At 44.5% G+C, this 12,965-nt stretch overlaps 1 protein-coding gene across 1 annotated transcript; it reads left to right on the top strand.

The window, feature by feature from the left end:
• Nucleotides 1–569: 569 nt before the first annotated feature.
• On the top strand, nucleotides 570–12,641 carry LOC116375843 (basic proline-rich protein-like). Its single transcript, XM_031833789.1, has 4 exons — nucleotides 570–770; nucleotides 9,908–10,476; nucleotides 10,596–11,102; nucleotides 11,507–12,641. Exons 1-4 carry the CDS (start codon nucleotides 570–572, stop codon nucleotides 12,639–12,641), a joined length of 2,412 nt encoding a protein of 803 aa, XP_031689649.1.
• The last annotated feature ends 324 nt before the right edge of the window (nucleotides 12,642–12,965 follow it).

Below are 12,965 nucleotides of genomic sequence, written 5' to 3' on the forward strand. Positions count from 1 at the left end.
CAGCTAGATGCAGGCAAGATTAAGCAAGAAAGTATTAAATGTGTCAATGTCTGTCACCTTGATAACTAAAATGTATCTCAACCTTTGCACCTACATTGTTAAAACTTTCATTCATAGGCTAGTTTGTAGCAACCTCATGATGGGTATATGGAAAATTAGAGGATCATGTAGTAGCCTAAACCTATCAATGTTACACTGAGCTGGGTGAATGGAATATGAATGGCTGTCATTCAATATGCTGTAATAAAAACAAGGCCATGCTCACAAAAAAAACATGTTAAATTAAACGTCACCGACAGCACAGAATTTTATGTCTCTGCGTGCATTTTGAAATAAGTTGATAACTAGCACTAGCCATACCCGGCTCCACGAGGGGGCTAGCACTAGTTATCAACACTGATTGGTTTAGGTTCAAACTCAAGTTTATCAGTCGGGCCCTGGTGCGGATGCTGTGTTGGAGGCCAAACTGTCTCCTTCTTGCTCCTCTGCTGTTCCTATGGGGGGCACCCTGTGATGGGGTGTGTGAGGTTTTCATCCCAACATTGACTGATACTGATTATGACCTCTCCATGGAACCAGGAGAGGAGAGGGTGTGCTCTGACCCGTTCCCCGGGCTGCACCGCAAAATGTTCCTCGGTGGGGCATGGAAGTTGTGTCACTACTGGGGGTATGGAGACAACCACAGTGTCCACTGTTCGGGAGAAAATGTCCCCTTACCTGCTTCAACAAAGGCCCATGCGGGGAAGTTCGTGCCCCTGTGTCATCAAAAGGTTAGTGGACAGTGTTTAGGGCAAAGTGTTCATCTGCCTCGGAGCAAAGTGTTATGCTGTTCCTTTATTTTCTCTGCCAATCTACATTCACCAAATGGAGGTTACTGTGTATGTGTGAGGAAATGTGTCTCAAGCATAATTTTACATGTAGAGACTAGATCAAGGGGAGGGGTGTGTGGTGAAGACATGCTATAGGAACGTCTCTCTCCACTATTACCACTGACTCCAGCTAATTCGTGCAAACTATTTGTTTCATTGTGTCAGTTGTTTGTCAATCTTTTGGAGAGCATTGGCTCGCAAAACTACCTATAACTTCCCTCATACTGGACACAGACACATCAAAATGGTATCCATGAGTTCATCTGACTCTGAGGAAGTAGATAAATGGCCAAAATCTGAAAGTATCCCTTTAACAAGCCTTCAGAAAGGCAACCTTCCCTTTCACTGCCCTTAGAGAATATTTAGCAAAAACAGGATGTTATTATCCAAATCCCCTTATAAGAAATAATTAAATGAGAATACATTGTTGATATTTTTTATGAAATAGTGTTCTTATTTTTCTATAAATAAAAAACAATGTCCGAGATATTTTGTTAACATTCCCTCGATCCTCTTTAGGAGCAGAGGGTATATTACAGGAAAGTTGTGAATTTTACAAGCAAGCTAACATTTTGGTAACTTTCAAGATATATTTTTTTGTAATCAGATGACATCTAGTGGCCTTTTGGGGTACTTCAGATTATCACAGGTGCCTGTAATTGTCTCTGTCCATCTATTTGGCCTTTTCACATGTGAAATATATAAAATAATTAAATATATAGAATAATCAAATAACATGATTTAAAAAAGAATTACCAATCTGTAAACATGATCCTAAATATAAACCATCAACTTAGTGAATACCATAATTAAATTTAAAAAAAATAAAATCACACTTATTTATTTTACTATGTCTTTGTTGTAAATGTTTTGGCACCAAATCGGTGGCAGTTGTAAAAAAAAGTTAATAATTGGATACGATTTGCATAGTTAATTGAAAATATTGCCATTGTTAATTAGATGCTGTTTTTTCATTAATTAGGCTACCATAAATTGCCAAAGATTCCGGTAACTTCAGTAAATTACCAGTAGTTTTGCTACATCCTTGTGATGCGATGCCACATGACTTGATAGTATACTCTACTGTATGTAAGCAAACACATAATAACCTAAACGGAATACACTGTCAGAAAGTAGCAGTGGTCATTTTCCCTTCAACTGAAATCATTACGGTTCAGTATTTTATGATGTGCTGTGTCAGAGGGATATGATCTAATAGTGCTTTTATTGCCTCCATGTGGCAAGTTTAAACTCACCATTAGGCTATAAATGATCAATTCCAAATCAATGACGTACCGATCTTTTCTATTTAATTTGTTATGGTAGATATCAAAGTTTACATGCATGGTACTTTAGAAGAGGGGTGGCTCTTGACAGACATGTTTTACGTAAATCATGACTTGATAACCCGTGACCAAATCTGACGGAAAGTCTGTTTAGAGAAGATTATAAACATGATGGCAACCTCCCTGTACTTGACTTTGCTTATTCCAAAGTCTATTCCCGTGTACACCACAAGGAGGCAGCAAAGGAAAGTATTCTGCCAAGGGTTACTCACCCATCCAGGGCCAACATGTTACCAAACTCATCCATCCAGGGTCATCCAAATCCAAGAACAACCTGACAATAAACCAGCTTGTGGCAATTTGAAAAACATTCAATTGCAGCACTGCTTGACTGAAATAGATATTTAAATTGAGATTTATTGAATATGACAGCTAAGAGCATACTAATATTGGATTTGTTATCATTGCTTATTTGACTGTTTTTTTCAGGCTGCCCTAACAACTAGTGCGCAGATTATGGAGGTCAACATTGTAACCTTAGAACTGAGCAACCGGAGGAGTTAGCCTTGGGCGACAGGACACATGTAACAGTTTAAACTAAAGGTGAGGTTAGGGGTGATCTATGAGGGTCTACTTTTACCCATTCAGAGTGAAATGTATGTCACACAGTTATATGTACAGTGGCAAGACAAAGTATGTGAACCCTTTGGAATTACCTGGATTTCTGCATGAATTGGTCATACAATTTGATCAGATCTTCATCTAACAATAGACACACAAACTGTGCTGAATTAAGGATTAGCCCCTTTTTTTCAAATTTAGCCTAAAATGACATAACCAAATCTAACTGCCTGTAGCTCAGGCCCTGAAGCAAGGATATGGATATTCTTGGAACCATTTGAAAGGAAACACTTTGAAGTTCATGGAAATGTGAAAGGAATGTAGTAGAATATAACACAATGGTTAAAGATAATACAAAGAAAAAAATAACCGTTATTTTGTATTTTTTTGTATCATCATCTTTGAAATAAAGAGAAAGGCCATAATGTATTATTCCAGCCCAGGACCAATTTAGATTTTGGCCACTAGATGGAATCAGTGTATGGGCAAAGTGTTAGACTGATCCAATGAACCATTGCATTTCTGTTGAAAATGTTGTATCAAGACTGCCCAAATGTGCCTCATTTGTTTATTAATAACTAATCATGTTCAAAAGTGTGCACTCTACTCAAACAATAGGATTGTAATCTTTCACTGTAATAGCTACTGTAAATTGGACAGTGCAGTTAGATTAACAAGAATTTAAGCTTTCTGCCAATATCAGATATGTCTATGTCTTGGGAAATGTTCTTGTTACTTACAACCTAATGCTATTTGCATTAGCCTACGTTAGCTCAGCCATCCCGTGGAAGGGACACCAATCCCGAAGAAATAAACTAATAACACACAAATTAGTGTATGTTTCTTGTCTATATTGAATACATCATTGAAACATTCACAGTGTTGGTTGGGGAAAATATGTGAACTCCTAGGCTAATGACTTCTTCTAAAGCTAATTGGAGTTAGGAGTCAGCTAACCTGGAGTCCAAACAATGAGATGAGATTGTAGATGTTGGTTAGAGATTTCCTGCCCTATAAAAAACTCTCAGAAAATTTGAGTTTACTATTCACAAGAAGCATTGCCTGATGTGGACCATGCCTCGAACAAAAGAGATCTCAGAAGACCTACGATTAAGAATTGCTGACTTGCATAAAGCTGGAAAGGGTTACAAAAGTATCTCTAAAAGCCTTGATGTTCATCCGTCCACGGTAAGACAAATTGTCTATAAATGGAGAAAGTTCAGCACTGTTGCTACTCATCCTAGGAGAGAGCAGAGCGCAGAATGCTCAATGAGGTTAAGAAGAATCCTAGAGCATCAGCTAAAGACTTATAGAAATCTCTGGAACACAATAGCATCTCTGTTGACGAGTCTACGATACGTCAAACACTAAACAAGAATGTTGTTCATGGGAGGACACCACGGGAAGAAGCCACTGCTGTACAAAAAAAATACATTTCTGCATGACAGAAATTTGCAAAAGAGCACCTAGATGTTCCACAACGTTACTGGCTAAATATTCTGTGGACAGATGAAACAAAAGTTGACTTATATATAAATGTCACGCCCTGGCCATAGAGAGGCTTTTATTCTCTATTTTGGTTAGGCCAGGGTGTGACTAGGGTGAGCATTCAATGTTCATTTTCTATGTTTTGTATTTCTTTGTTGTTTGGCGGTGTGGTTCTCAATCAAAGGCAGCTGTCTATCGTTGTCTCTGATTGAGAACCATACATAGGTAGCCTTTCCCCACCTGAGTTTTGTGGGTAGTTTCTTTGTGTTTTTGTGTCTGCACCAGACAGAACTGTTTCGGTTGTTTTGATTATTCAGTGTTAAGTTAAATAAACAAGATTAACACTTACCACGCTGCACCTTGGTCCTCACCGTCTTCCACCAACAGTCGTTACAATAAAGCACAATTATATGTCACACAGTTGGAGATGTTGTATAAGGACCATGGTGTTAGTTTGTTCATGCATTGTTACTGTAGAGAAAAGACATACTGCACTTGTTTGTTTTTATTTAGTTATTTCTGAATTACACAGCTTGAAATTATATTATAATTCCAAATTCCTCTGCAGGAAACCTCTCTAATCATGTTGATATGTGTAAATAAGCTACGGAAAGACAACTCCATACATAATTATCATCCATTTTATTGTCTTAGATTGTGTCACCATAACCTACAATTACACAAACTAGCACAAAACCTTTCAAAATTATGATAATCTGTGGAATGTGTTCATTTGAAAACACCTAGAAACCTAGAAACACAAAATACAATGACGGTCGTAGGAACGGGCCCTGGCAAGGCATTGACATGAACAGGATTAGTGAAAGCAAAGTAAGCAATTTTGGTTTTAGCAGAGTTCTCTTTCAAAGATCAGGTTGAGCTGGGGCCATTCCTTAGATCCCATGTACAGTATGTATCCCAGGGCAGTCCTGAGACACTGAGATATTCAGTACTGTTGGATTTATAAATTGTGCAATTTGTCACTCAGAGCATAAAGATGAAAACAGTGTTGGAATGTAAACGGGTAATGGAAAAGTAATGGCTTGTCTGTGAATCTGAAGTGCTCAATGAAGCATGTTACAAGAATGTCTTCTTAGCACCCACTGGCTGATTGGATGAGAGAGCGAGAGAGAGAGAGAGAGAGCAAGAGAGAGAGAGAGAGAGCGAGAGCGAGAGAGAGAGAGAGAGCAAGAGAGAGAGAGAGAGAGCAAGAGAGAGAGAGAGAGAGAGAGAGCAAGAGAGAGAGAGAGAGAGACAGCGAGAGAGAGAGAGAGAGAGAGAGAGAGACAGCGAGAGACAGCGAGAGAGAGAGAGACAGCGAGAGACAGCGAGAGAGAGAGACAGCCAGAGAGAGAGACCATATTTTGGCTCAGATATCTAAACAACGTTATGTCCCTGTGCTTGGAGCTTGCTGACCCCTGGCAGTGTTGGAAGAAAAGGACTAATTACAGAGGAATGAAGAATTTTCCCTTCCAATCTCCCAACAGGCACGACAGAACAATGAACAAGAAGAGGAGCAGAAAACTGGTGGGGGTGTAAGAAGACAGATAGAAAGAGAGAAAGGACGGTACTCTAGAGATAACATCAGGAACCTATACCATCCATATGGTTAGGAGAAAACACTCATCTCCTTCCCACTGCCCCATGACACTTTGTTCTTTATGTAATGGGAGTTAAACCACTTCAGGAAAACACAGTTACCTGAATACTTTCATTCATTTACAAGTAAAACCTTTTTACATTTTTCAAATGGACTCAAACTTAGTATGCTTTTCCTAAAGCCAGTAAATTTGGATAAGAACGGAAATTCCCTCCAATGATCCAAGCAACCAACCCATCAATGTCAGTAAACTGGCCTGGATTTCACTGGAGGGGGCTGTGGTGGAGTTTGTGATGGCGGGGTGTTTGATCACGTACCCGATTTCAAAGGTGCTGGAGGGTCACCTGATCCTCTTGGTAGGGGAGGATGGGGGGGGCTGCGTGAGCCTCAATGCCCTATGCCGGGGGTACAATAGGTACCCACCCCAGGGGCCAGCCCTCTCAGGCCCCTAGACAGGGTGGCCCGTCTCGCCTTTCACACAGATCTAATTTCAAGGCCCAATTTATCGATTGATGGGTGCAGGATAGGGAGTTTAGTCCTTTGAAAAGAGAAGACTTTGGCCTTTGTTCTTTAGACTGCCTCTTTTCCTTTCTCTTACGCCCAAACTCTCTCCTCCATGTAAAGAATGGTTTCCAGCTTGGTTGTGATTAGATAAGACAACTGAGGTAAGCTAGTTTACAAATGGTTTCCAGCTTGGTTGTGATTAGATAAGACAACTGAGGTAAGCTAGTTTAGGCATAAGTGAGCTTTGAGGGGTGTGTATTTCAGTAATAGAAAGTAGTGAATGTATTAGAATACTGTATGGTATTTCAGTAGTATACAGTAATGAATGTATTAGTAGAATGTATATTATTTAAGTAGTATAGAATAATGAATGCATTAGTATAATGTATGGTATTTCAGTAGTATACAGAAATTAATGTATTAGTATACTTTATGGTATTTCAGTAGTATACAGTAATGCATGTATTACTATAATATATAGTATTTCAGTAGTATACAGTAATGAATCTATTAGTTTAATGTATAGTATTTCAGTAGTATACAGTAATGAATGTATTAGTATACTGTATGGTATTTCAGTAGTATAAAGTAATGCATGTATTAGTATAATGTATGGTACTTCAGTAGTATAAAGTAATGAATGTATTAGTATAATGTATGGTATTTCAGTAGTATACAGTAATGAAATTATTAGTATACTGTATAGTATTTCAGTAGTATACAGTAATGAATGTATTAGTATAATGTATGGTACGTTAGTAGTATACAGTAAAGACGTATCCAGAATAATTTATGCAATTCATCCAGATTTTTGCAGGCCACCTGCTCTTCAAGCATCCCCGCTCCTCTGCGCGCCCCACTGTCTTCCAGTTGAAGCTCGCTTCCACTATAAGACCCTGGTGCTTGCTTACGGAGCAAGAGGAACTGCCCCTCCCTACCTTCAGACTATGCTCAAACCCTACACCCTGACCCCAACACGCCATTCTGCCACCTCTGGTCATTTGGCCTTCCCACTCCTTCGGGAGGACAGTTCTTAATTAGCCCAATGTACTTCCTATGACTGTGATATGTGGTTGCCCACCAAGTTATATTAAGATGACTGCACTAATTGATAAGGGTGTCTGCTAAAATGTAAATTAATGTATTAATATAATGTATGGTATTTCAGCTATATACAGTAGTGAATGTAATAGTATACTGTGTAGTATTTCAGTAGCATACAGTAATGCATGTATTAGTATAATGTATGCTATTTTAAGTTATATACAGTAATTAATGTATCAGGCCTATACTGTGTGGTATTTCAGTAGTATAGAACAGTGGATGTATTAATATACACTAGCACTTGGAGAAGTACCTTGGCAAAGACTAAGCCACTCAGGGAAGAGTTAGTGGGAGTCCAGCCAAACCCCCAGTGACATAGTGTGTGTCACTCTGTCTTACAATGCCGTATTGTAGCAGTGAATCCTTGGTGGGCATATCACTAAGTGTTTCAAAGAATGGTTGAACATTTGCGTCATTTGACTATGGGATCATACTTAATGCATTTTTTTGTTAACTTTTTTTAACCTTTATTTAACTAGGCAAGTCAGTTAATTAAGAACAAATTCTTATTTTCAAAGACGGCCTAGGAACAGTGGGTTAACTGCCTGTTCAGGGGCAGAACGACAGATTTGTACCTTGTCAGCTCTGGGATTTGAACTTGCAACCTTCCGGTTACAAATCCAACGCTCTAATCACTAGGCTACCCTGCTGCCCCATTGGCTTTTATTACTGTAAATAAATTCCATCAACATCATATATTGTGATATCAATATAAGGTATACGGTTTCCAACAAGATAAGATCCTATGTTATCAACCACTGCTTACTTAAAGGAAAAATGATGATAAATATTTACAAAGCGGATACATTTGTCTGGATAACAGTTGTCATCATAATTAGCACAGTCTAGTCTTTTGACAACCGTGCCTCATGTGACCTCATCTGTCAACACACTGCAGGCTCCAAAGAGAACGGAGCATAACCTTCCATAGACCAAACAGGAACAAGATCTTCTACAAACAACCCTCTAGAAGAAGACACAATGGATCTTTCAATCGTCAGATACACTTAGCTGCAGTATGTACTTAGATATATTAGATGTACAGTGAAGCTGGACGTTGAACAGGATGCTGTTTTGAATGATGTTGACTGAACATACATTACTCTTTCACCACACTGCACTGAATACTCATCGAAACATAATAGGTTTGGACAAAATACTTACTAGTGAGCGGTAATAATCAGTTGAAGCAATCTCTGGACGACGACCAGTGGGGTCAATAGACCAGAATCTTTGGCCATTTATCTGGTGCTGACACTAATCGAATTGAAGCTCATCGGGATCTGTGAAACCTTGCTTGAAGTCCAAAATTTAAACCAGGCGGTTGTGTGATAAAAATGTGCGTAGAGTGGTGAGATTTTGGAAATTCAAATCTTTAAGGGGGTGGCAGGAGGTTAGAGCGTTGGACTAGTAACCGAATGGTTACAAGATTGAGTCACCGAGCTGAGGTAAAAGTCTGTCATTCTGCCCCTGAACAAGGCAGTTAACCCACTGTTCCTTCCTTTTGTCAGACAATACCAGCATTGTAGCACCCAGCACTCTGGGCCCCAGCATCCACACTGAAAGGCTATCTATCCAACAAAACCCAAGGCTCGTCCCTGGGTATAGGTGGTGTGTATTAGTGTGTGTGTGTGGGGGGGGGGGGGGGGGGGGGGTGCTTGCGTCTGTGCAATGCTCTATAGACTAGGCCTGAACGTGTTCCAATCAGCATCCACCATTGCCTTCATCTCCATCCCTGGTTTTATAGGACTGGCTGCTGAGTGAGTTGACGTAAGTGTGGGGTCAGGGTTCAACTCACAGGGGATCAATTCCAGAACCCCCATATCCAACACCAAGGAAGGGTTGTCATGGTGCCGGTTGTTGATCAGGAAAATCAAGAACCTCTGGGCCTCCTCTCCTCTGGCTGTGGGGAGTCTTCATCTCACTGCATTCATTTATTTTTCTTCTTTATTTCTCGGGTAATTAAAGTGTAATGTTTTATAGAATTAATGTAAACTCAAATGTCCTGTTCAGGTCCAGTCAGGTGTCTTTTCCAGCACCAGTTCTGATCTGATGTGGCTAATGGGGCCCAGATGTGGGCATGCCTAGCCAAACTTCCCCACAGCTAAAGGAGAGGAGGCCTGGAGGGTAAAACTCTACCCCTAACTTCCCAAAGCCAGAGGAGAGGAGGCCTGGAGGGTAAAACTCTACCCCTAACTTCCCAAAGCCAGAGGAGAGGAGGCCTGGAGGGTAAAACTCTACCCCTAACTTCCCAAAGCCAGAGGAGAGGAGGCCTGGAGGGTCTAAAGTCCTGACTCACCACAGCCTAACTCCCCACAGTCAGAGAAGACGCCTGGAGGGTCCAAGCCTGATTCACCACAGCCTAACTCCCCACAGTCAGAGAAGACGCCTGGAGGGTCTAAAGTCCTGACTCACCACAGCCTAACTCCCTACAGTCAGAGAAGACGCCTGGAGGGTCCAAGCCTGATTCACCACAGCCTAACTCCCCACAGTCAGAGCAGACGCCTGGAGGGTCCAAGCCTGACTCACCACAGCCTAACTCCCCACAGTCAGAGAAGACGCCTGGAGGGTCCAAGCCTGACTCACCACAGCCTAACTCCCCACAGTCAGAGAAGACGCCTGGAGGGTCCAAGCCTGATTCACCACAGCCTAACTCCCCACAGGAAGAGAAGACGCCTGGAGGGTCCAAGCCTGACTCACCACAGCCTAACTCCCCACAGTCAGAGAAGACGCCTGGAGGGTCCAAGCCTGACTCACCACAGCCTAACTCCCCACAGTCAGAGAAGACGCCTGGAGGGTCTAAGCCTGACTCACCACAGCCTAACTCCCCACAGTCAGAGAAGACGCCTGGAGGGTCCAAGCCTGACTCACCACAGCCTAACTCCCCACAGTCAGAGAAGACGCCTGGAGGGTTCAAGCCTGACTCACCACAGCCTAACTCCCCACAGTCAGAGAAGACGCCTGGAGGGTGCAAGCCTGACTCACCACAGCCTAACTCCCCACAGTCAGAGAAGACGCCTGGAGGGTCCAAGCCTGACTAACCACAGCCTAACTCCCCACAGTCAGAGGAGACGCCTGGAGGGTCCAAGCCTGACTCACCACAGCCTAACTCCCAACAGTCAGAAAGACGCCTGGAGGGTCCAAGCCTGACTCACCACAGCCTAACTCCCCACAGTCAGAGAAGACGCCTGGAGGGTCCAAGCCTGACTCACCACAGCCTAACTCCCCACAGTCAGAGAAGACGCCTGGAGGGTCTAAGCCTGACTCACCACAGCCTAACTCCCCACAGTCAGAGAAGACGCCTGGAGGGTCTAAGCCTGACTCACCACAGCCTAACTCCCCACAGTCAGAGAAGACGCCTGGAGGGTCCAAGCCTGATTCACCACAGCCTAACTCCCCACAGTCAGAGCAGACGCCTGGAGGGTCCAAGCCTGACTCACCACAGCCTAACTCCCCACAGTCAGAGAAGACGCCTGGAGGGTGCAAGCCTGACTCACCACAGCCTAACTCCCCACAGTCAGAGAAGACGCCTGGAGGGTCCAAGCCTGACTCACCACAGCCTAACTCCCCACAGTCAGAGAAGACGCCTGGAGGGTCCAAGCCTGATTCACCACAGCCTAACTCCCCACAGTAAGAGAAGACGCCTGGAGGGTCCAAGCCTGACTCACCACAGCCTAACTCCCCACAGTCAGAGAAGACGCCTGGAGGGTCCAAGCCTGACTCACCACAGCCTAACTCCCCACAGTCAGAGAAGACGCCTGGAGGGTCTAAGCCTGACTCACCACAGCCTAACTCCCCACAGTCAGAGAAGACGCCTGGAGGGTCCAAGCCTGACTCACCACAGCCTAACTCCCCACAGTCAGAGAAGACGCCTGGAGGGTTCAAGCCTGACTCACCACAGCCTAACTCCCCACAGTCAGAGAAGACGCCTGGAGGGTCCAAGCCTGACTCACCACAGCCTAACTCCCCACAGTCAGAGGAGACGCCTGGAGGGTCCAAGCCTGACTCACCACAGCCTAACTCCCAACAGTCAGAAAGACGCCTGGAGGGTCCAAGCCTGACTCACCACAGCCTAACTCCCCACAGTCAGAGAAGACGCCTGGAGGGTCTAAGCCTGACTCACCACAGCCTAACTCCCCACAGTCAGAGAAGACGCCTGGAGGGTCCAAGCCTGACTCACCACAGCCTAACTCCCCACAGTCAGAGAAGACGCCTGGAGGGTCCAAGCCTGACTCACCACAGCCTAACTCCCCACAGTCAGAGAAGACGCCTGGAGGGTCCAAGCCTGACTCACCACAGCCTAACTCCCCACAGTCAGAGAAGACGCCTGGAGGGTCCAAGCCTGACTCACCACAGCCAAACTCCCCACAGTCAGAGAAGACGCCTGGAGGGTCCAAACCTGATTCACCACAGCCTAACTCCCCACAGTCAGAGAAGACGCCTGGAGGGTTCAAGCCTGACTCACCACAGCCTAACTCCCCACAGTCAGAGAAGACACCTGGAGGGTCCAAGCCTGACTCACCACAGCCTAACTCCCCACAGTCAGAGAAGACGCCTGGAGGGTCCAAGCCTGACTCACCACAGCCTAACTCCCCACAGTCAGAGAAGATGCCTGGAGGGTCCAAGCCTGACTCACCACAGCCTAACTCCCCACAGTCAGAGAAGATGCCTGGAGGGTGCAAGCATGACTCACCACAGCCTAACTCCCCACAGTCAGAGAAGACGCCTGGAGGGTTCAAGCATGACTCCCTACAGCCAGAGGAGAGGAGGATTGGAGGGTCCATGCCTGACTCACCACAGTCAGAGAAGACGCCTGGAGGGTTCAGGCCTAACTCCCCAAAACCAGAGGAGAGGACACCTGGAGGGTGCAGGCCTAACTCCCCACTGTCAGAGGAGAGGCGGCCTGGGGGGTACAAGCCTACTCCTAACTTGCCAAAACCAGAGGAGAGGACACCTGGAGGGTCCAAGCCTGACTCCCCACATTCAGTGATATGGAGGCCTGGAGGGTCCAATTCTAACTCCCCAAAGCCAGACGAGAGGAGGCCTGGAGGGTCCAAGCCTGACACCCTACAGCCAGTGGAGAGGAGGCCTGGAGTGTGCAAGCCTGACTCCCCACAGCCAGAGGAGAGGAAGCCTGGAGGGCCCATCCCTAACCCTGACTTCCCATAGCCAGAGGAGAAAAGACCTGGTGCAATTCTGACTCTCTCAATTCTGAGGTTTTGAGGGTCTAAGCCTGAAACCCCACAGCCAGAGAAGAGGAGGCCTGGAGGGTCCAACCCTTACCCTAACTCCCCACAGAGGAATTCTAATGTTTTAAACATCCTAGATGACTCTGCTTTCTGCTCCCAAAGACTCCCCCTTCTTACACTCTGACTGGTGGCTGCAAATGGAGAAAGACCGTTTCCTCTTCTTCCAGACTCCCCCACACAGCCTCCCCCATCTCCCCACACAGCCTCCCCTATCCCCCCCCACAGCCTCCCCTAACTCCCTCAC

This window comes from Oncorhynchus kisutch, linkage group LG1 (assembly GCF_002021735.2).
Source record: "Oncorhynchus kisutch isolate 150728-3 linkage group LG1, Okis_V2, whole genome shotgun sequence".
Taxonomy (NCBI): Eukaryota; Metazoa; Chordata; class Actinopteri; order Salmoniformes; family Salmonidae; genus Oncorhynchus; species Oncorhynchus kisutch.

Coding starts and splice junctions, on each gene's coding strand:
- LOC116375843 (XM_031833789.1), top strand. CDS start 570: ATGGAACCAGGAGAGGAGAGGGTGTGCTCTGACCCGTTCCCCGGGCTG. Junction 771..9,907: donor TGCCCCTGTGTCATCAAAAG/GTTAGTGGACAG, acceptor AACTCCCTACAG/TCAGAGAAGACGCCTGGAGG. Junction 10,477..10,595: donor CCACAGCCTAACTCCCCACA/GTCAGAGAAGAC, acceptor CCCAACAGTCAG/AAAGACGCCTGGAGGGTCCA.